Raw genomic sequence first — 18,925 nt, forward strand, 5'->3', positions numbered from 1 at the left:
CGCCTGCCAGTTTTCCGGCTGATTTCATTTTCTTAGAATTTCCTCTGTTGGTTCCGTTTCTTTTTCTTTAATCCCACTCTTCTTTTTTTTTTTTTTTTTGGACAGCTGGAAAAAATAATATGTTTTGGTTGCCCTGGAAACATGCTCCTAAACTTTCGGTGGGTCTGAGACATGCCAGGAGTTCCAGGACGGCCAGTCACAGTGGCAGAGGCTTGCCCTCACTTCCCAAAAGCAACAGGCGCTGTCTCCAGCGGGTCCAGGCACACGTGGCCCTGACCTACCCTCTGTGCCGACCCCTGTTTACTCGGCAAATACGGCATTGCTTACAAATCGCTGTGGCATGCCATGGGATCGCAAGGCTGGGCTCCGCCAGCGTAGTGTTACTTCATGCTGGACGCTATGCAAGAGGAAAAAGAAAAAAAAGGATTGCACTTTAAGGCTGTAAAAATGCGGGTGGGAATATTTTCCAGCCTGTGTCATTTTCCATCAAGGCCAAAATTCACATTCTGCCTCTTGCTCTTTGTGTTTTTCTCCCTAAAACTCTTTTTCTTTTTTTCATTTAAGGCTCTGTAATGCCTTTCTCACCCCACTCCCTGCAGCTTCCAGCCTGCACCGATGGGAGGGAGCATGCGGGGCAGGCAGCTGGGGCAGCCGGGCTCCCTGGGGAGGGGACACACAGGGAAGGGGGTCACCCCCAGCACCCGCCGTGGGGACCGGGCATCTCTCCTGTCCTGGCTCTGATGGTGGTTGTAGCATCCCATCTTCACTTTAGCGTATGGGCATGCAAAAACCCAGGGAGAAAAGTGCTGCAGGGGATCTAAGCGCAACGTTTGGCTTCAAAGTGTCAGCTTGAGATGAAACATGCTCCGACTCTCAAGTGAAGAATTAGGAAATTCAAGGGAAGTGAGTCTCCCCCCAGCTACCCCATGAAAAATTTCAAGGAAAACTTGTACGTGTAAAGTTTCAAGCATCAGGAGTTAAAACTTTCCTTTGGCCTCAAGCCAATTGTTTTCCCCAAATATAAGTATTACTGTGATTTCCCTAAGCATGAGAACAGCGAGAAATGGGCACCTTCTCTTTGATTAACCAATACAAATTCTTACACACTTGTATTTTTAGAAGAGTTTTAGCTCTAAGGTGGAGAGGGAAGCAAAATGACGATGAAACATTTCCCCTGCAGCGGTCAGGAAGGCCAAACGTCCAATTTTTCCTGGAAGGAAGAAGCCAGTTTTTTTTCTTAAAAAAAAAAAAAGAAAGAAAAAAGAAAGAAAAAAGAAAGAAACCAAGCCACTTCTGTATGGGAAAATGTTTCACTTGAGATTTCCTGAGCAGTGTTACTGTGCAGTGGCTCAGTGCTGGTGTTAAGACCTGAGAAGTGAAGTTCAGTGGTTTTTAAAGGCTTTCCCTACCCCAGGGGATGGCTTGACCATCTCCATCCCCTGCAGCTGGGTGTCATTTGCCCATCCTGCCAAGGAAGTGCCACAAGCCTCATCCCCCTTCCGAGCCCCTTTGCTTCCAAATGAGCTTTTAACGCCCACAATTTTTCTCCATCCAATTAATTAATCCTGGGCTCCCTTTGGATATTTGCAGCGCCCTGAGGTGGGACTTGGCCCTGCAGCCCTGGGAACTTGCCCTTGGCTCTGTGCCGGATCCAGCCCCTTGTGCTTGTGCCAGTCCTGCTGGGATGGTGTGCCGGAACCTGCCGCAAACACCTAAACCTTTCTTGCTGTAGCAAAACCCAGTGAGCAACCAAAAAAAACCCCCCACATCAGCTCTAGCAGGATACTCAGTTCCTTTTCTTTCCAATTTCTGCTTGAATATTTTCAGTGGCACGTTTGAAAATGAAAAGCTTTGGAAAACAACCCCTGCCTGGTGGGAAGTCAGGCTTCCAAAATGTCACAGTGAAACACTTAGGGTTGGTTTTTTTGGCCAAAATAAATGAAGAAATAAAAAGGCATCTTGGGCCAGGGACAACTCAAACACTGATGGGGGTGATGTGAATAATGTTTAGCTAAAAGAAAAATGTATTTCACTCAGAAATGTTTCTTGCACCTCTCCTTTTCACTCGCAGTGAACCACTGATCCCAGGCGATGTACATGACATCAGGGATGCTTATTGCTGCCCCATATAACAAAACTTGCCTATAGCTGTCAGGAAACATAGGGATACATAAATACTTTAATTTACACACACGAATAGTATAATGGATGTCGTGCGCAGCAAGAGATGGCATCGCGTGAGCTCTGCAGGGGACAGGCACGTGGGAGATGTCCCCAAGCCCCATCTGATTTCAGACCCCCCACTACTATTAGGCAGGAGCTTAAAATTATTGTGTGCTCAGCTGTTGTCCCTGTTCACACCTCTAAGCAGCTTGTGTCCCCCTGCTTTCATTCAGCGATGCCGTTGTGGCTGGCATCCTGAGAGTCCTCTGCATGCTCCTGCTCTGACGAGCCAACGGGCTGTGCCTGGATGCTGGGGGACCCCTATCCCCTTGGGCAATGGCAGCTCCACTCTACGAGGTCCTGAGTCTCCTGCTGTGACTTTGCTCCAGGCAGGGAGGTGACCCGGGGTCTCTGGGGGTCCCTGCCAACCTCAGCGATGCTGGGATTTCCCATGACCCAGCTTTGCTGAGCGGAGAGCCCCTTGCTCCTGCTCTCTCACCTGGTTATTGCAGCTCTCATGTTCCCAGGAAGCGTTCGGTCCCAGAGGTGAAGCCTCACACTCGGATCTCTCCAGACATTGAACCGCCCCCATCCCGCTCGCCAGTGCTTTCTCATTACCCCAAGGAAGGCTGTCGGTCCCCAAGCCTTTCATCCGACACTCTCCTCAATACATCCATGTGGGTGCTCTTCCACTGCAGAGCTGGTGTCTGGAGCCCACCTGTCCTGGGGACCCACTATCCCCCAGCTCCCACCCTGGTGCCTTTCCAGCATGGACAGACCCCCCCTGCAAAAGCCCAGCACTGGTTTTCCCCAAGATGCTGCACGAGGATGAAATCATCAGCCACTCACTGATCATCACCACCATTGTCCAAACCAAGCCCTAGCTCCAGCTGGAAACTTGAGCAGACATCCAGCCACACCATCACGTATCGACATTAAACTGCCAACAGGCAAGAGGCACAACCTGGATCCTGCTGGTCCTCTGCATCCCGGCTGGCACTGACCTCCCCTTCCTTGCCTCCTCGCCGCCATCCGTCCGGGCTCACCATTGCTCCTCGGCCACCAGAGCATCTGAAGCATCCCAAAAATTTTACTGAGATGAAACAACCTGGGGCTGAATATGGAGCCTGTCCCGCCAGGCATCTCCTCCTCCGGCAGGCAGGGATGCAGCTGAGCATGGGGTCATGCCCTGCCTGCTGCCGGCCCTGGCCCAGTGCTCCACCCTGCCGGTGCTGCCTGCAGCGGCAGTCCCCACCTGCAGGCAGGGGTTCGTGACCTCCACACCAGCGCTCAGGCGGCATAGCCCTGACTCATTTTTCATGTGAAGTAACGTACCCAGGGGAGGGAAAGAAGCCCCCCAAAAAGCTAAGCCCGCCCCACCAGCAAACCCGTGCAGCTGAGGAGCCCGTGGTGCTTGGATGTGGGAGCCCTGGCCCATCCTGTGCCTCTTGCCACCAGCTCTGACCTCCTGGAGACCTTCGGGCACTGAACCTTGGGCTGGAGAGGGGCTTTTCAGCTTTTGGGATCACACCTAAGACCAAAGGCCTATGGGGCTGCCCTGTGGGAGGATGAGGGGGCAGGAAAGGGGAGGAAGGAGTCCCAGCCCTGCCAGGGGACGTGGGTGAACCAGGGATGGTCAGGCTGCTGTTGTGCTCCCTGTGGCTCCCAGCTGCCTGCATCGTCCCCAGACAGACATCTTCTAACCCCTGGGGACACAAAACAAAGAGCACAGGCAGTATCCCGCGCCCTTGCCCCAGCTGCCTGCACGAGCTGCACCCCCCGGAGCATCCCCAGCCACCTCGGCCAGGGGAGGTGACGGGCAAGGTGCCCAACGGGCTGGATCCTGCCCGCCACCACCAGCCCGGGGTTGCTCTGCCACCAGGCTTGACCCCAAATTTGCCCGCTGCCAGCCACAGGGAGCAGCAAGAGTGGCAGCCGGAGTACAGCCGGGGAGCGGGTGCGAGCAGGGAGAGCCAGCAAGCTCATCCACCTGGTTTTTCAAGGTCACAGAGGTGGTGGGAAGGAAAGAAAAGAGAGCGAGGAAAAAAAAGTTGACTCAGAAACCGCAGGGAATTTTTTGCCTTTTTAGAATACTGGGAAGAGAAAAAATAGCCACAGTTATTCAAAGCATCCGGGATAATAACAGCCTGTTTACTGTTTGCATGCAAAGATGGCAGGCAGGCAGTACAGCGCAGGGAAGAGGAATGAGGAATTTGCTGCTTTTGCGCCACGGCCCAACCGCTTCTGCTTAGCCCAGCAAAGCGCCGGGTGCTTTCCCAGCCTGCCTGTGCTGGCTGCGAGGCCAGGAGCTGGCCGGCCCTGCCACGACGCCCGGCCGGTCCCCGCCGCAGGCCTGGGAGGAAGGGCTTTGGGAGGGACCTGGGGCTGGGGAGGATGAAGAAGGAGCTCCTGGTGCTGGAGGATGCTCGTGCCACTCCACAGCTGGGTGGATGGAGCATCCTGGGGGGAGTCACGGCCACCCCCATGCACGTGGGGACATGCATCTCCCCTAAATAACAACAGCCACCTCACCCCGTGGGTCCCATCTCTGCTCCAGCTCCTGCTGCACACTGATGCTCTGCAAGGGAGGGGACATCTTGGGGGGTGGCTTGTAACAGCAATGGGATGCAAAGCCTGATGCAAAGACTTTGGAGGACGGAAAGCATTGGCCTCCCAGCAGGAGAAAGCCAAGGGAGAGCCCCCCAACAAGCCCTGGGCACAGAGAGGAGCCTGTAGGCTTGGGGGACCCCTAGGGGAAGGCGGTGGGGTGAGGAAGGAGGAAGGCGGAAGGGAAGGGTTCAGCAGGCCCGGCGGGGAGAGCTTCATTCCTGCTGGCCCGACGAGCAAGCCGGGACTTGAGGTGAGAGAAAGCACCGCAGTTTGCCCAACTGGTTTGCTGGGAAGCCGGCTGCAGGGCTGGCCCGCAGCATTGCCAAACTTCCCCCACAAGAATCAGGATTATTTGGAAGGGGAGAGAAATTCCCTTTCTCCCAAATCCTGTTGGGGATTTTTCAGCTTTTCAAAGAGCCGTTTTCCATCATAAGGAGGTTGCAATGACCTTGTCTTTCCCCATCCAGCTCCAGCATTTGGCAAGTGGAAAAGGAGAGGAGACGCACGAGGAGTGGATGGGAAGGCACCAGGGCCAACAAAGGACCTGCCAAGCTCCAAGGATGCTCCAAGGACCAAGCTCCAACCTCCAGGCTCTAGGGAGAAAGGAGGAAAAGCAGGAACCAAAGCTGCAGAGATGCTGCTGTGGTATGGCACCAGGAGAACGAGATGCTCCTGGCTGGGAATGGGACTTAGTGGATGGCCATGAGGCCCTAACAAGATCCTCAACCTTGTCCGGACCCACCGTGACTACGGGAGGGACCGTACCTCCCTGAACAGCCCCCAGGCCGGACAAGCTGTCTCCCTTTCACCCACGAGAGAGCTGTTGCCCTAGGACAGGGTGTCTCACTCAAAGCCACCGGGGTGACAGTGGTGGCATTCAGAGCAGAGCCTGCTGGCCCTTTTCCATCTCTCCAGGGCTGTGGATGTGCAACCCACAGATGGTGTCGCATCCAGGCACCAGCTCAGCCAGCAGCTCAGCAAACATCTCCAGCCACCCCCTCTCAGGGACATGGGAACCTGGGGATACAGGGATGCAAGGATTGTGGATGCAGGGATGCAGGAACAAAGGGGTGCAGAGATTGAGGACACAGGGATGCAGAGATGCAAGGATGGAGGACACAGGGATGCAGGGTCACGGGGATGCAGGGATACAGGGATGCAGAGGTCAAGCCCACAGGGACACAGGGACACAAGGGTCAAGGACGCAGGGACACATGGAGCAAGGACACAGAGATCACGGACACAGGGATGGGAGCGGAAGCAGGGATGAAGTACCACACACGGTATTTCAGCTGAAACAGCAAAAGAGTCACTGGCAACTGTGCCAATGTGACAGGGACATGTCCTGGCCTGAGCAGGAACCACGTGGCATAAAGGACTGTGGGTCTAAGTGATGCTGATGGTGAAATCCAGTGAGACAGTTTGGAAAGAGCAGAGGGAAATGCCTGTGATGACAGAGAGATAAAGCAGGTGATAACGTACCCCTGTACCAGCCTTCTTTGCACCAAGGCATGGAGATCCATTAGGCTGAAAAGCAACCCTACCAAAACAAACAAATCTGGGCGCTGCTGCTGCATCCTCAGGGGCATTAGCAGGAGGAGCCGGGACCTCCTGCCCCAACCTGCTGGGCTCAGGCGTCTTCTCCCCACAGCCTGACTCCCCCATGTACAGATGGGCTTTGCGGTTTTCCTTTCCCTTCCTATTTTTTTACGCTTCTCTGCCACCTCATTGGGGGCTGTGCTCCCCCATTTTCTGGCTCCCAGAGACTGTGAAAGCCCTGGGGATGGGGGTCCACAGGGCAACAGGCAGGATGGAGAATGGTCAAGCAGTGGGCAAAGCTCTCAACAGGAGCCCATCCCTTGAATCCCTGGACCCAGAAAGCTGCCTGCAAACAGCCAGACCTGCCGCAAGGCCGCTCTGCATCCGGATTCGGGTAAATAAAGCGTGGGGCGTGAGAGCTGCGGTATGCCAGGAATGCTGCAAGCCTTCTCGGGGCGGTATGCCAGCTCCCGGGCAGCAGGAGCTGGGGAGGCAGGGCACCCCCCCAACATATTCCCAGCAGCAGCAGCTCCCCATAAGCTTTGCACCCAGTTCTCCCCATTGCTGGCCCCATTTCAGGGAAGACAGAACGGTCCCCTTCAGACATGCCCTGTGCATAGGAGGATCTTGTTTCCCTGCTTGCAAAACCCAGGAGAAGTCATGGGTGGAAGCTTCCCATCACTCCGAGTCTCTCTAACCTACTCTTGCAGGGACAGAGACCTGTCCCACAGCCACAGGAAGCCCTGAATTTTCAGCCAGGCTCCTTCCAGGTTCCTGGGTGGGAAGGGTAGAGCCAAGCCGGGGTTCAGCATCGCAGTCCCACCAAGACCAGTGATCCTCAATGGAGTCCTAAGCCACCTTCCAGGGATGAGTTGGCAGCAAAGCTGGTTTCTTACACCACTGTTCTGCATAATCTGAGCTAAAGCCCATTGCAGAGACTTGCACAAGATTCCCTGGTCCCCAGGGACAGGAGGATAAAAAAAAATAAACTGCCAATAAATGCCAAGTGATGCACAAAAGGGAAAGCCCCAGCCCAGCTGGTGATGGCTCCAGCCAGGCTGCCAGCACCCAAGCAGCCAGAGCAGAGTCCCTGGGGATGCACCCTGGGAAGCATTAACACAACAGCTATTAAAAATAAAAGGCAAATGACAGCAGCAAACAAAAAGCTCAGAGAAGAAGGGCTGGGCAGCAGCATGGTGTGGCTGTAGAAGACTTAAGGTAGCCCCAGCGTGAACACCAGGAGACCTTCTAGTCTTCCAGAAGACCAAGGAGCGAAGCAGGGTGGGAAGGGCTTGGAGGTGGCTGACAAAGCCAGGGGAGAGCTTGGGGACCGTGTCCAGCCATGCTTGAAGACGTGGCCATCAAGGAGCCCCTGTGGCAGGGGCTTAGGAGGGCAGGAACAGGGTCTTGCGAGGAAGAGGAGGAGGATCCCATCAGGATGGAATTACCAGAGCACTACACCCAGGAAGGAAATGATATCAACATTTCTAGGTAACTCCATCCTTTTCTCCCATCGAGGTGGGGGAAATGGGATCCCAATGGGATTTTGGGGAATGCAGAGATGCTCTTCAACATTTTTTTCCCCTGTCCCATGCAGCTGCACCCCAAATCACTGCCCCGGGGAGCTGGGAAGGGCAGTGTTTCAGCCGGGGGTCGCTACCCCTAGACCCCTTCTGCCTCAGCAGCACCTCCCTCTCACCCTATCGCATGGGAAAAAAGAGTACCCGTGGGTCAATATTTGGGGTTTTTTTATTAAAATATTGTTATACCAAGTGGAATGCTACAGCAATCTCGGTATAGGGCGGCATAACGAAACAGCCAGGTTTACGTTTAAATACTTAAGATAACTTAAAACGCACAAACAGGAACTCATTGTCTTTGGCAGGAAAAAAAGTTCACAGCACGAAAAAAATACTTAAAAAGAAATACCAATATTAATATAAAATATATTAAGTTGGGGGGGGGGGATGTTCCTCTTTCATAATTTTTTGTTTGTTTGTCTTCCACTTTGTAAACAATGCACGAGAACCAAACGCATTTTTTACGTGTCTGGGAGAGAAAAATAAAAAATGCAGTTGTCCAGCAAATGCACACATGTTTAAAGAAGAAAGAAAGAAAGAAAAAATATACAGATACACAAAGGGCAAGGACAGGAAGCATCCCAGCTCAGAGGACCGAGACGTTGGTGCTGGCTATGGGCAGAAGCCAGCTGCCAGTAGCCAGGGGATGTGGTGGTGGGATGCAGCCACAAGAGGGGCGGTGCATCCCACTGCCTCCATCAGCCATCCTCGGTTCACTCTGAGCGTTTCACCTCTGGTTTCAAGGGGATTTCTCCTCCACCTTTCATTCTCTTGATTATCATTGTCTTTTGCTTCACTGCCACCGCATCCCAAACCGCTCGCCTGCCCGTGATAAAAACCCAGAGGCAGGTTTGCAGGTGATGGATACAGGTGATGGATGCAGATGATGGTGGTTTGGGGGTCCTGGTGCTTGGCTTGGCCACGTGGATCCGGGCGGTCGATGGGACCCATGGAGGATCCCTCCCAGCTCTGCCCTTGTGCAGACATCTCCTTGTGGGTGCAGTTCAGGTGAACAGAGAGGGATTTTCCAGTTGGAGGCCAAGCACCTGGGTGGATGCGGGTGGCCAAGACCCAGAAATAGGATGGGGATGGAGCCGGGATGGGGATGGAGCCCATGAGCGAGGGGGTGGGAAGAAGCCCCCCACCTCAGGAAGGAGAAGAGGCTGAAACAACAAGTATGTTTGCTCCCATCGTACAAAACCTGGGTGTATTTACAGGGGGGTCACAAGGCTCCACTACCACTGTGGGGTTCCTGGGCTCCAGCGCGCCCCGCGCAGCTGGGGACCCGTGTGGGTGCCAAGCGCGGACAGTGGCTCTCCCATGCACAGAGGCCACCCACTGAGACTGGCCGTGGGGACACTGCTGAGCTCCAGGCTCGGTCCTCCTTCCCGCAGGCTCCTCCATCCCAGGCAGGTGCAGGCAGGGTGGCTCTGCCCATGCAGCAGGCAGGGAGGGTGGAGGGGCTGGCGTGCAGCCTGTGGGTGGCCTTAAATCAGGATCTCCACCATGTCAGACAGGTCCGGGGCTCTGGCAGCAGCCGAGCTCTCTGCAGAGAAAGAAGGTGAGAGCTGGAGGAGAGGTGAAGAGCATCAGCATGGCGCCCATCCCACTGAAGGGCCGGCAGCAAGTGTACTGCTAGTCCAGCCTCCCCCAAAGTGTTCAAGAAAAATGCTCTGCACCTGAAAAGTGAAAAAGCAACGAGCGATTGCAGGGATTCAAACCCACCAGGCTCAAATGGGGCCTTTAAAATGCCTTAAAAAATCACCGATGCTTGTGCAAAGCCCATCTCCTGGATGCCAAGCCCACGGGCTGGAGCATCCCCAGCTCTCCCCGTGCCATCCCCAGGGACTCACCCAGCAAACCAGCCAGGCGCTCAGTGCCCTCACCCTGGCCGCTGCTTTCGGCCGCCCCGTCCGTCTGCGTGCTGCCGTCCTTGCTGCCGTGCTTGGAGTGGGAGGGCAGAGGGAGGGTGGCGGGCGCTGCTGCCCCTTCGGCAGTGGCTTTGCCTGCTGGAGGAGATGCCATTAGGGATTGCCAGCTCCTCTGGCTGGTCCCTATGGCTCACCGGAGAAATCCCCCCTCCTCAAGCTCTCTACTTCCAAAACTGCAGGAGAAATTGCAGGCAACTCCCTGCTGCCGAGTGAAGGCAAGGAGCAGGCAGGTGCCTCTATTTACCTGTGCTGCCCCGGGAGCTGCCCTCGGCCAGCCGGTCGCTCTGGCCAGCCCCTGGCCAGCTCGGGGCGGCGGAGGCAGCAAAGACAGAGGGCACAGACTTGGCTGGCCGCAGGGAGCCTTGGAGGGCTTTGCTGGGGTCCCTCCGTGAGCGCTGCTGCAGGACCTTGATGATGGCATCCTTCTCTAGGATTTGGGCATGAAGGGCTTTTAACCTGGAGAGGAGAAGAGGCAGAAGCTGGGAGAGGTGCCGGAGGAAGGGGAGGAGGAGGCAGACACCGCCTGGCCAGAACACAGCGCAAGCTTGTCAGCAAGGTGGGCCTACCTGTTCTCCATCTCCTGGTGCTTGTGGCTGGCCAGGAGGAGATCCTCGTTGAAGCTGCTGTTGGGGGAGTGCCGTGGGGAATGGCTGATGAGGGTGGTGTCCCGCTGGGCGGCCGCGGTGGCTGCAGCGTCCATGGCAAACTGCCGCATGGTGCACTCCTCCAGGTACTTTTGCTCCCACTTGGTCATGTCAGCCTCCAGGGCCAGGATCTTCTCCTCCTTCTCCCTCAGCTGCTCAGAGAGCGTGTGGGCACTCAGCTCCGGCGTCCCCCCGCCTGCGGCACCTGCGTGCCTCTGCAGTGGCAAAAAAAACCCAGAAAACAACCCAAAAGAGAGGATGAGGAGGTGCTGGGAGGATGCAGCACCCACCGTGGCTCACCAGCACCCACGGCCGTGTCTCGCTGGCACACACCTGCTGAGCCCGCAGCATCTTCAGCTCCTGCTCCAGGCGGGTGCGGAGCCGCAGCTCGAGCTGCTCCCGTTTTTCACAGGCGGCCTGGAGCTGGCCCAGGGCTGCCTGCAGCCGCTCCACCTTCTCCACGTAGGCTCGCTTCTTCCGCAGCTCAGCTTCTGCCTTGGCCGCCCGTGCCTGGGCACTGCTCAGCGCCTGCTCCAGCAGCTCTGCCCGCCGCCGCTGGTCCTCATTGGCACTGCGCAGCAGGGACACCTCTCGCTCCAGCTTCTCCTTCTCTTGCTGGTGCTCATAGCCTGCAAAAGACCCCCCCAGGTCTCAGCCGAAGAGGCTTCGCCAGCCTAAGGCTGGTCCACAAAGCCCCCCCTGGGGGCTCTTTGCTCCCCAAAGCCTGGCCAGGCCATCCCTTCCTCAGCACGCAAGGTATGTGGGGGGTCAAGGGCATCCCAGCCACTCGGGCAGATGGCCAAAAGCCTCCATTTGCCACATTCCAGCCCAAATTTTGGCTTGTGAAGGGTAAAATCTGCCCGGCATGAATCCAGCCACCTTAGGGAAGGGGATGCGATTCCTCCCACGTAACACCAACACTGTGTCTCTCTGCTAAAATAATGCATTTAGGTATATTTTCCCCAAAAAAAGCCCAGGCCTGCGCAGCTGCAAGGCACGGGAGGGAGGAGGGAGAGAAGGGCCAGGCTGGTGCAGGGCGGGAGTGCGGGCTCGATGCTGGAAGAGCCGGCGCGGCGGCAGGAATGTGGAGAATGCGGGTCACGCCGCCGGCCGGCCAGGATTAATGGCTCGAGTCCAGCGCCAAGAGCAGCTCCATCCTCCCTGGGGATGGGCAAGAGCTGCCGCTCGCCACCCGTCTCCTCCTCCTCCAGCCGAAAGGGAGCATGCTGAGCCCCGCTGTCCCGCTCACGGATGCCATGGGGAGCCAGGCAAGGACGGGCATCCCCCGGGACTTACTCTGCGCCAGGAGTTTGGCCACACTGCCCTGGTTGCTCTCCTGGCTTTCCTGGGTCTTGCTGGCCAGCTGCTTGTTCGCCGATTCCAACCGCTCTGGTCCGAAGGCAATTAAATCCAATTAAGATTTAAATACAAGATTTTGGCCAGAGGAAGCTTGGCTCCTGGCAGAAACACACAGGGAAAAAGCCGGGGAATGGAGAACACCCATGGGGATGGGGATGTGGAGGGTCCCTCACCTTTCAGGTCCCGGTTGAAGTCCTGGAGCCGTCGCATCTCGCCGTCTCTCTTGTTCCTCATGGCTTTCTCCAAGGCTTCCCGCTTGGAAGACGCCTTGACGAGGTTTTCGTAATCCTCTGAGATGCGCTGGATCTCGCTCTCCAGCTGGGGCGGAGGAAGGGACAGGCCGGGGTTAGATATTCATGGAATGAGGAAACGAAAGGGAGATGCTGGCCAAAGCTCACCCAGGCCACTCAGCCCAACCCAAGCTGTCAGAAGAGCTCAGCGCATCCATGAGAACCCCCCCAGGGTGACCCCCAGCGCACGTTTTGGGGTGAAAACCAATTTTTTCTGCCTTTCTTCATGCAGAAGAGTCCCTCCACAGGTTTTGGCTCTGCTGTAGCTCGGCCGGCGGGGAACAGCCACCCCTTGTACGCGGCCACACAAAGGGCTTTCTGTGGCGGCTGGGGATGGGGGGGACAGGCGGAGGGAGGGGGTCACCGGAGAATAGGCTCCTTCTCCCCCGTCCCGGCTGCCGTGCTGCTGAAACGCAGCTGCTCAGAGAGGAACAAGCCACCGGAGGGAGGGGGAAGAAGGGATTAAAACGCTAAAGGGGGTGAATTTTCACAGCAGCTGGTTGAGCATCCCCTTGCTCATGGGGAGGGAGGACACACGATACCATGACCACAGGGCTGCTGCCGCTCGCTCACCTTCTGGATGCAGCTTGCTTTCTCGGCGCAGCTCTCCAGCTCCCGCCGCAGCTTCTCACTCTCCCGCTGGAGCCTCTCATTTTCCCGCAGGACTGCATCTGCCCGGGCCAGGCGGCTGCTGGCCGAGACTGCCTGGGCACTCACCAGTGCCTCCACGCTGGCGGGACCCAGCGTGCCCGGGCACAGGGTGCCCGGTGGCGGCAGGAAAGTGGTGGGGACGTGGGTGGGCAGCACCCTGCAGGGAGAGAGGAGAGGGATGCTCAAGGGACTTGGCAGGGCAGGAGAGCCGACCGCATCTCCAGCTCCCAGCCGACTGCTCCAAACCCATGGGCCAAGCAGGTGCTGCTGGTGCCTTTGGGCGGCCCCAAAGGAGGAGGGAAGCTCTGGGAAGCATCTATCCTGCTTTTCAGAGCTGGGAAGCATTTGCTTTCTAAAAGGTGCTTTCCTGAGCACCCTCAAACACAAAATAAACCCCGTCTCACAGGGATGCCTTGACCTGACAACTCCAGGACCTGGCCAGTGGGTCAGGCTGGGCTCCCAGCCCCCCAGGCCCACCCTATTGCTGGGGGTGCTGCAAAGGGATGACAGCTCGGTAAAGGATGCACCTTGGGAGACGGCAGCACTGCCCCTTTTCCTTGTTTTCTGGGCAAAGCGAGGGCTGCCGGCATGGCTCCTCACCACCAAACTATTAATACACCCTTGCTGTATTTGGAGTAGCAAGGCCAGCCCAGCCGCCCCTCGCACGACTGCTCCGAGTTCCTCGACAACCCGCGGCCGCCTCGAATACCCCAAGCAGGGCAGCCATGCACAGCCCGGCTCCACTCCACCACGGGCTGCCCGCCAAGGGCCTGCATTCCTGCAGGATGATATGGGAGAGAGGAAGAATAAATACATCTTCCTCGCGGCTCCCCTTCCCCTCTTTGTTCCCTGGAAGGAGAAGGTTTTCCTGCCAGAGATGCTATCACTCTCCACCTGGATAGGTCAGCAGGGCTGGGAGCAGCGTGCATCCTCCCATCAAGCCTCCAGTTCCCTTCTTCCCATCGTTTTCCACACTGGAAGAAGTTTTTTCCAGCCCTCCTCAAATGCCAGGCATCGCCTAGACCTCTGGGCCCCCCAGACCGCTCCATGGCCCTCTCGGAGACAACCTGGCTCTTTGCTGGAGGCGTCAAGCTGCTGAAGGGAAGGGGAGAGCTGCCCAGCGCTGCTCATCGCCTCCATGAACCACCTGGCACCAGCCCAGGCTCAGCTCAGCAGCAGTCCCACGGCACCAGCAGCAAACTGGTGCTATGCAGACATCCCCAGCTCAGGACTACGGGGTGGGTTTCCATGGAGCGGGGAGCACGTTTGCCTTCCACCCTGCCCCATGCCCGTTCCACATTTAGCCGTTTCCTGAGCTGGCTCCAGCTCCTAAATTAACTCCAAATTCCTCCCAGCACGTGGGGAGGGGCCAGGGTCTGCAGACACAGTGGGATTTTCATCACTGGTTGGAAAAATCCAACTGTGCTGGGGGAAACTGGGGAGAGGAGGGGACCGGTGGTGTCCCTGCAGACCCCCACAGGCTGAGCCAAAACCGGCCCCGTGAGGATGAGAGATTCGGCAACGGCTGCCCCAGGCCCCCCCACTGCTCTCTGCATCCTGCATCTTCCGAGCATCCATCCTGGCCGCTCCTGGGGCACCACGGCTGGGAGGCACCCAGTGAGCACCCCAAAAGTGGAGCCCAGAGGCCGCAGGTTACCTGATTTCAGGATGCTGAAATCCAGGACCTTCCCGGGAGCAGGGTCGGGGTTCGGCCAGGTAAGTGTCCTGGGAAGGGATGACATAGGGATACTCCGGAGGGGGTCCCCGTGGCTCTGGCCCCTCAGGGTGCTGCCCTCGGAGGGCAGCGAGCTGGTGGTGGCGGGAGAGCTGGGGGTAGCTGTGGGAAGCACTGATGGGGCTCTGCGCTTTGGCTCCGTTCCTCTCCAGCGACATCCGCATCAGCCGCTCACTCAGCGACCGCACGTGGCCATGCTTCAGGTCCTTCAGCCCCTCGTCGGGGCGTCGGGTACCGCTCTCGGCCCCGTGTGGACCATTTTCACCCCGAATCCCTGGGCTGACCCCTCCAGGCTGCTGCCCGCCCCGCTGCGAGGCGTAGTATTGGGAATGTGCCTTGGCCTCCTCATACGTCGGGAGCTCCTCGCCCTTGTGCTGGGGCTGGCAGAGCCGATAGACGCTGTTCTCCAAGTAGACGTGGTCAGAGTGATGCTCCTGACCCTGGGGCTCCTGCCGCGTGGACTGCTGCACCATTTGGCTCTCCTCTGGACTGAGGCTCTCCAGGGAGGAGCGGGGGCTGCCGGCACCCCCACCGCCACGCAGAGCCTGCTGCTGGATGGCCAGCAGCGTGCGGTTCTCTGTGAGGTTCCCATAGCGCAGCTGCTCCTGAATCAGGCGGTGCAGGACCGTCCCGTTCGAGTCCTCTGCCGTCCTCATCTCTGCCTGCACCGTCGGCAAAGCCACGTTTCCACCTGAGAAGGGTGACCCCGGGGACCTTAGCAGCAACTGTCTGTGCTGAGGCACCTGCACAGGGTAAAGAGGGGATAATTGGGAACCGGCCCAGGCAGGACGCAGCGCAGACCCTGATCAACAAGGGTTTGTTTTCCAGGAATCCTGCTCAGCACGCTGGCAGGCCGGCCGGGACGTGCCGGCCGGGTGGGAGGCCGTGGCGGTGGTGGGAGTGCGGAAGCAGGCTCCCCGCTGCCCTGGCTGAGCACTGGCGCTCTCATCACACCCATGGCCGAGGCCGGCTCCGGGGGCCGGGACCGGGGCTGGGGGCGGGGGGGGGGGGGGGCGGCGGCGGCGGCTCGGGGGGTCGAGGCTGACTCCGATGCTGGCTCCCCACCGGACCCGGGCCCTCCCCCAGCGACCGGCGCTGCCCCGTAGCCCGGGGATGAGGGACGAGGCGGCCCCGGGGGGACCGGGCACGGAGCCACCGGGAGGCCGGCCGGAGGCCGGCGGGACCCCCCCCCAGCCCCGGCGAACCGAGCCGGCCCCTCACGGCTGTCCCGATCCCGGCGGGGTCCCGGTGCTAGTGGGAGCCTCACCGGGGCGGCACTTACCGGAGCATGGCGGAGCGGAGCGGAGCGGGGCGGCGGCGGCGGCGGCACTGGGCGTCCCGCCGGCAGCGGAGGCCGGCCCGGGCCCTGCTATGCCCGGAATGCAGCGGCCGGACCCGCCCGCTCCGCTCCGTACCGCCCCTCCCCGTCCCGCCGAGGGTGCTGCCGGCAGGGGGAGCACGGACGGGGACGGGGACGGGGACGAGGACACGGACACGGACACGGACACGGACGCGGACACGGGAGTCGTGGGGCAGCCGCAGTCGGCCTGGGCTGGCGGCTTCAGACCCCCACCCCTGGGAAAGGGAGGGAGCGGGACGTGCCTCCCTGCTTCCCCGCGCTCTTCAAAATCAAAATCACCCCAAAACTCACCCAGGCCTTTCCCACACCCACCGGAGCCCACCAGTACTGTGAGACCCCGGTGGGTCGCTCCCAGCTCCGCAAGCGTGCGGGGATGCTCGGGGCGCTTGGCTGGCCTGGGTCCGGGAGCACGTGCCCCGGGTGTACCGGGGCCACACGCGTGCCACGGGCGCTGGCAGGCATGCGAGGGGCCTGGGGGGCAAGAGGCAGCAGCAGGCCTGGGGGGTCGGTGCACGCCACATGCGTGCGGGGAGTTCGCAGCTGCCAGGATATGGGGGGGGGGGGGCCGAGCTCTGCCCGCCAGCTGTCTGGGAACATAAATCTTTCTGTTTAATCGCAGCTTGGAGAGACGCGCCATTGTCTGCGGGACCAACCCAGCCCCACAAAAACCTGCCGGCCCCATCTGCTCTGCCCTCACGCCCCCCCCTTCCTCGCCTCCCGCCGGCTGGGGGACATCAGCTCACCGCAAGTGCAGCCGTCCCTGCCAGCTCTTGCGTGTCAGGCACTGGCCTTGGCACCTTTGGGTGTCCCCTGCCTCCCTCCCAGCCTCAGTTTCCCTTTTCGGGCAGACGCCATTTTGCAGCACGGCCACGGGAGCACGGTGGGGCTTGGCCACCCACCACTCTGGGGGATACGAGGCGATGGAGGAAGCCACCAAGGACCAAATTCCTTTTCCCCTTTCAACACCAAAGAGCCCCAGCTCATCTTTGGCAGGGGACACCAAGAACCCCCAAACCCAAAACAGAGAAACACAAGCCCCATCTTGGCCCTGAGCACCCAAGGCTGCGGGTGCGGAGCCCAAAAGCTGCAGCTCCCTGCGAGGCCCCAAGACGGCAGATGGCCGGAGGAGAGGCGGCGGCGGCGGCAGAGAGGCAGGTGCAGAGGAAAATTGCTAATTAGCTCCGGGACATTAAGCTCCCATTATTGTGAGAGGGAACTCGACATCTTCTGACCGGCACAGACCCGGGAGGCAGGTCTGGAGGGGGGGACACACACGGTGGTCTCCAGCCTCATCCCCTTGTTTTGCTGCTTCTGCTGGTGTGAAATCCACCCCATCCCACCCTGGTATCACCCCCGGGCCACCCCAAAAGCCATGGGATAGCGATAACAGGCAGGGAGCTGCAGGCACAGCTCTTTCCCTCTGGGTTTTCTCCCAAAAAATGGGGGGAAAAAAAATCCCCAGCGTGGAGCAGGTAACAGACTCAAAGGCAGGGGAGCATGCAGAGAAGGTGCACGGGGAGAAGGAGTCGGTGCTTGGAGGAAGAGGAGCACCCCGTTACAGACCCAGAGATGAAGAACGTCGCTCTGGCATGATCAGTCTGGATTTGGGCTTAACAAAGCCTTACAGCATCCCCACCCAGGCAGGTCCTGAGCCTGTACTTAGTGCCCAGAAGCTCATCAAACAGTAACAGGGCTCAAGAAACAAGTTTTTCAGCCCAGTTTTACCAGTGACAAGTCAAACCCACCCAGCTGGAGTTTTGGAAGTGGGAATTGGCACCGGCCCTGTGGGTGTGGGCGAGACCCCGAAACCCCAGCGAGGGGTCTACCCCTTCGTGGGGAGGCGAGGAGGGCACAGCTCTCGTCCCTGTGTCCCCAACCACATGCTGAGCCTGGAAATACCAGCCCAGGCCCAGCACTGGGTGGATGGATGGATGGATGGACGGACGGGTGGATGGACAGATGGGTGGATGGGTGGGTGGATGGACGGACTCTGAGATACCAAGCCTGGCAGCAGCACCTCCAAAGGGACCCGGCTTTGGCTCTGCCCTGCTCTTTCCCAAGGGGATGGGGCAACCCACCCTGAGCCCCAAGGGAGCCAGCCCAGCTCCCCCCGGCAGCCAGGCTGCCTCTCCCGGCTCATCCGCCAGCCTTATCTATATGCCTGCGTCATCCTGCTTCCCTTCCTATCTTAATACAGCTCTATTTTTGGCAGCAGGAAACCCCTCCTGGGCTGATAACACCCCTTTGGAAAGTGATCAGAAGAATTTCCTCTTTTTTTCCTAATGTTGGAGGTAAGAAAAGCCTCAGCCTTTTCATTTTCCCCTGGAGAAGGTGGAATAGCAGCCGGCAGCCCCACACCGGGCCGGCCCAGGTGGGAGCATGTGGGTGGAAAGCCCGGCTGGGGTCGTGCCATGGGACAGGGACTTGTGGCTCTGGCTGGATCCATGGGAACAGCGGGCAAGCGCAGGTGCCGATGTCCTGGGCTCCCTGGGTGACACACAACTCCGCAATGCAAAACCCTCCCACTGACCTCACCGTCGAGCCTTATCGGAGAGGCGTTGGAGTGAGACGAATGAGCCAAGAAAATACTCGCGGGATGAGATCACCTCGGCTGTCTTCGTGACTCCCAAAATGCCTCGGCCATGCTGAGCCCAAATAACTGGGGTGTTGCAGGCAGGTGCCCACAATGGAGAGGAGGTTTGCAGCTGGCTTTAGGCTGGGCTCAGTGCATTTCCCAGGGCGATGGTCACGGTGGTGAGAGCGTCCTCCAGCCGCCGAGCCCTGCTGCTGGGCTGCTGGATGCTGAACTCCCCAAACCACTCCATGGCGATTTGCCCTATAAAGCTCCCTCCAGGTACCTGCTTCTGTCCCAAGCTCCCGATTCAAAGTGCAAGGAGTTCAAGGAATCACAGAAGTGCCTTTCCTGTACTCTTTCCCGGTGCCAGGATTGGTGTGAGGGTGCCAGGATGCTGCGTCCCCGTGGGCAGGGAGCAAAGGCAGCACCAAGGCTCTTCCTCTCCACCCAGCATCCCAGCCGGGTGCTCCAGTCCCTGGACATACCCC

The 18,925-nt window shown here is 58.7% G+C and overlaps 1 protein-coding gene across 4 annotated transcripts; it reads right to left on the reverse strand.

Moving 5' to 3' along the window:
• Positions 1-8,043: 8,043 nt before the first annotated feature.
• AMOTL2 (angiomotin like 2) lies at positions 8,044-16,173 on the reverse strand. 4 transcript variants are annotated; one of them, XM_069791782.1, is made up of 10 exons: positions 16,154-16,173; positions 14,425-15,245; positions 12,690-12,924; positions 12,000-12,144; positions 11,764-11,856; positions 10,801-11,096; positions 10,390-10,682; positions 10,068-10,279; positions 9,746-9,898; positions 8,044-9,438 (listed from the first exon to the last, which is right to left on the reverse strand). In XM_069791782.1, the coding sequence occupies exons 2-10, from the start codon at positions 15,156-15,158 to the stop codon at positions 9,380-9,382; spliced, it is 2,220 nt and encodes a 739-aa protein (XP_069647883.1). In that variant the 5' UTR covers positions 15,159-15,245; positions 16,154-16,173; the 3' UTR covers positions 8,044-9,379. The 4 variants fall into 4 exon arrangements, with proteins under 4 accessions (XP_069647883.1, XP_069647882.1, XP_069647885.1 ...); XM_069791781.1 differs by having other exon boundaries at positions 9,746-9,901; XM_069791784.1 differs by lacking the exon at positions 16,154-16,173 and adding an exon at positions 15,785-15,904 and having other exon boundaries at positions 9,746-9,901.
• Positions 16,174-18,925: the final 2,752 nt, after the last annotated feature.

This window comes from Haliaeetus albicilla, chromosome 9 (assembly GCF_947461875.1).
Source record: "Haliaeetus albicilla chromosome 9, bHalAlb1.1, whole genome shotgun sequence".
NCBI classification, from domain to species: domain Eukaryota; kingdom Metazoa; phylum Chordata; class Aves; order Accipitriformes; family Accipitridae; genus Haliaeetus; species Haliaeetus albicilla.

Excerpts from the sequence above, each read along its gene's own strand:
- AMOTL2 (XM_069791781.1), bottom strand. The coding sequence starts at position 15,158 with ATGAGGACGGCAGAGGACTCGAACGGGACGGTCCTGCACCGCCTGATT. Across the intron at positions 12,925-14,424 it reads TTTCAGCATCCTGAAATCAG|GGTGCTGCCCACCCACGTCC; the intron begins GTAACCTGCGGC and ends CTCTCCCTGCAG. Across the intron at positions 9,902-10,067 it reads CAGCTCCCGGGGCAGCACAG|CAGGCAAAGCCACTGCCGAA; the intron begins GTAAATAGAGGC and ends CATCTCCTCCAG.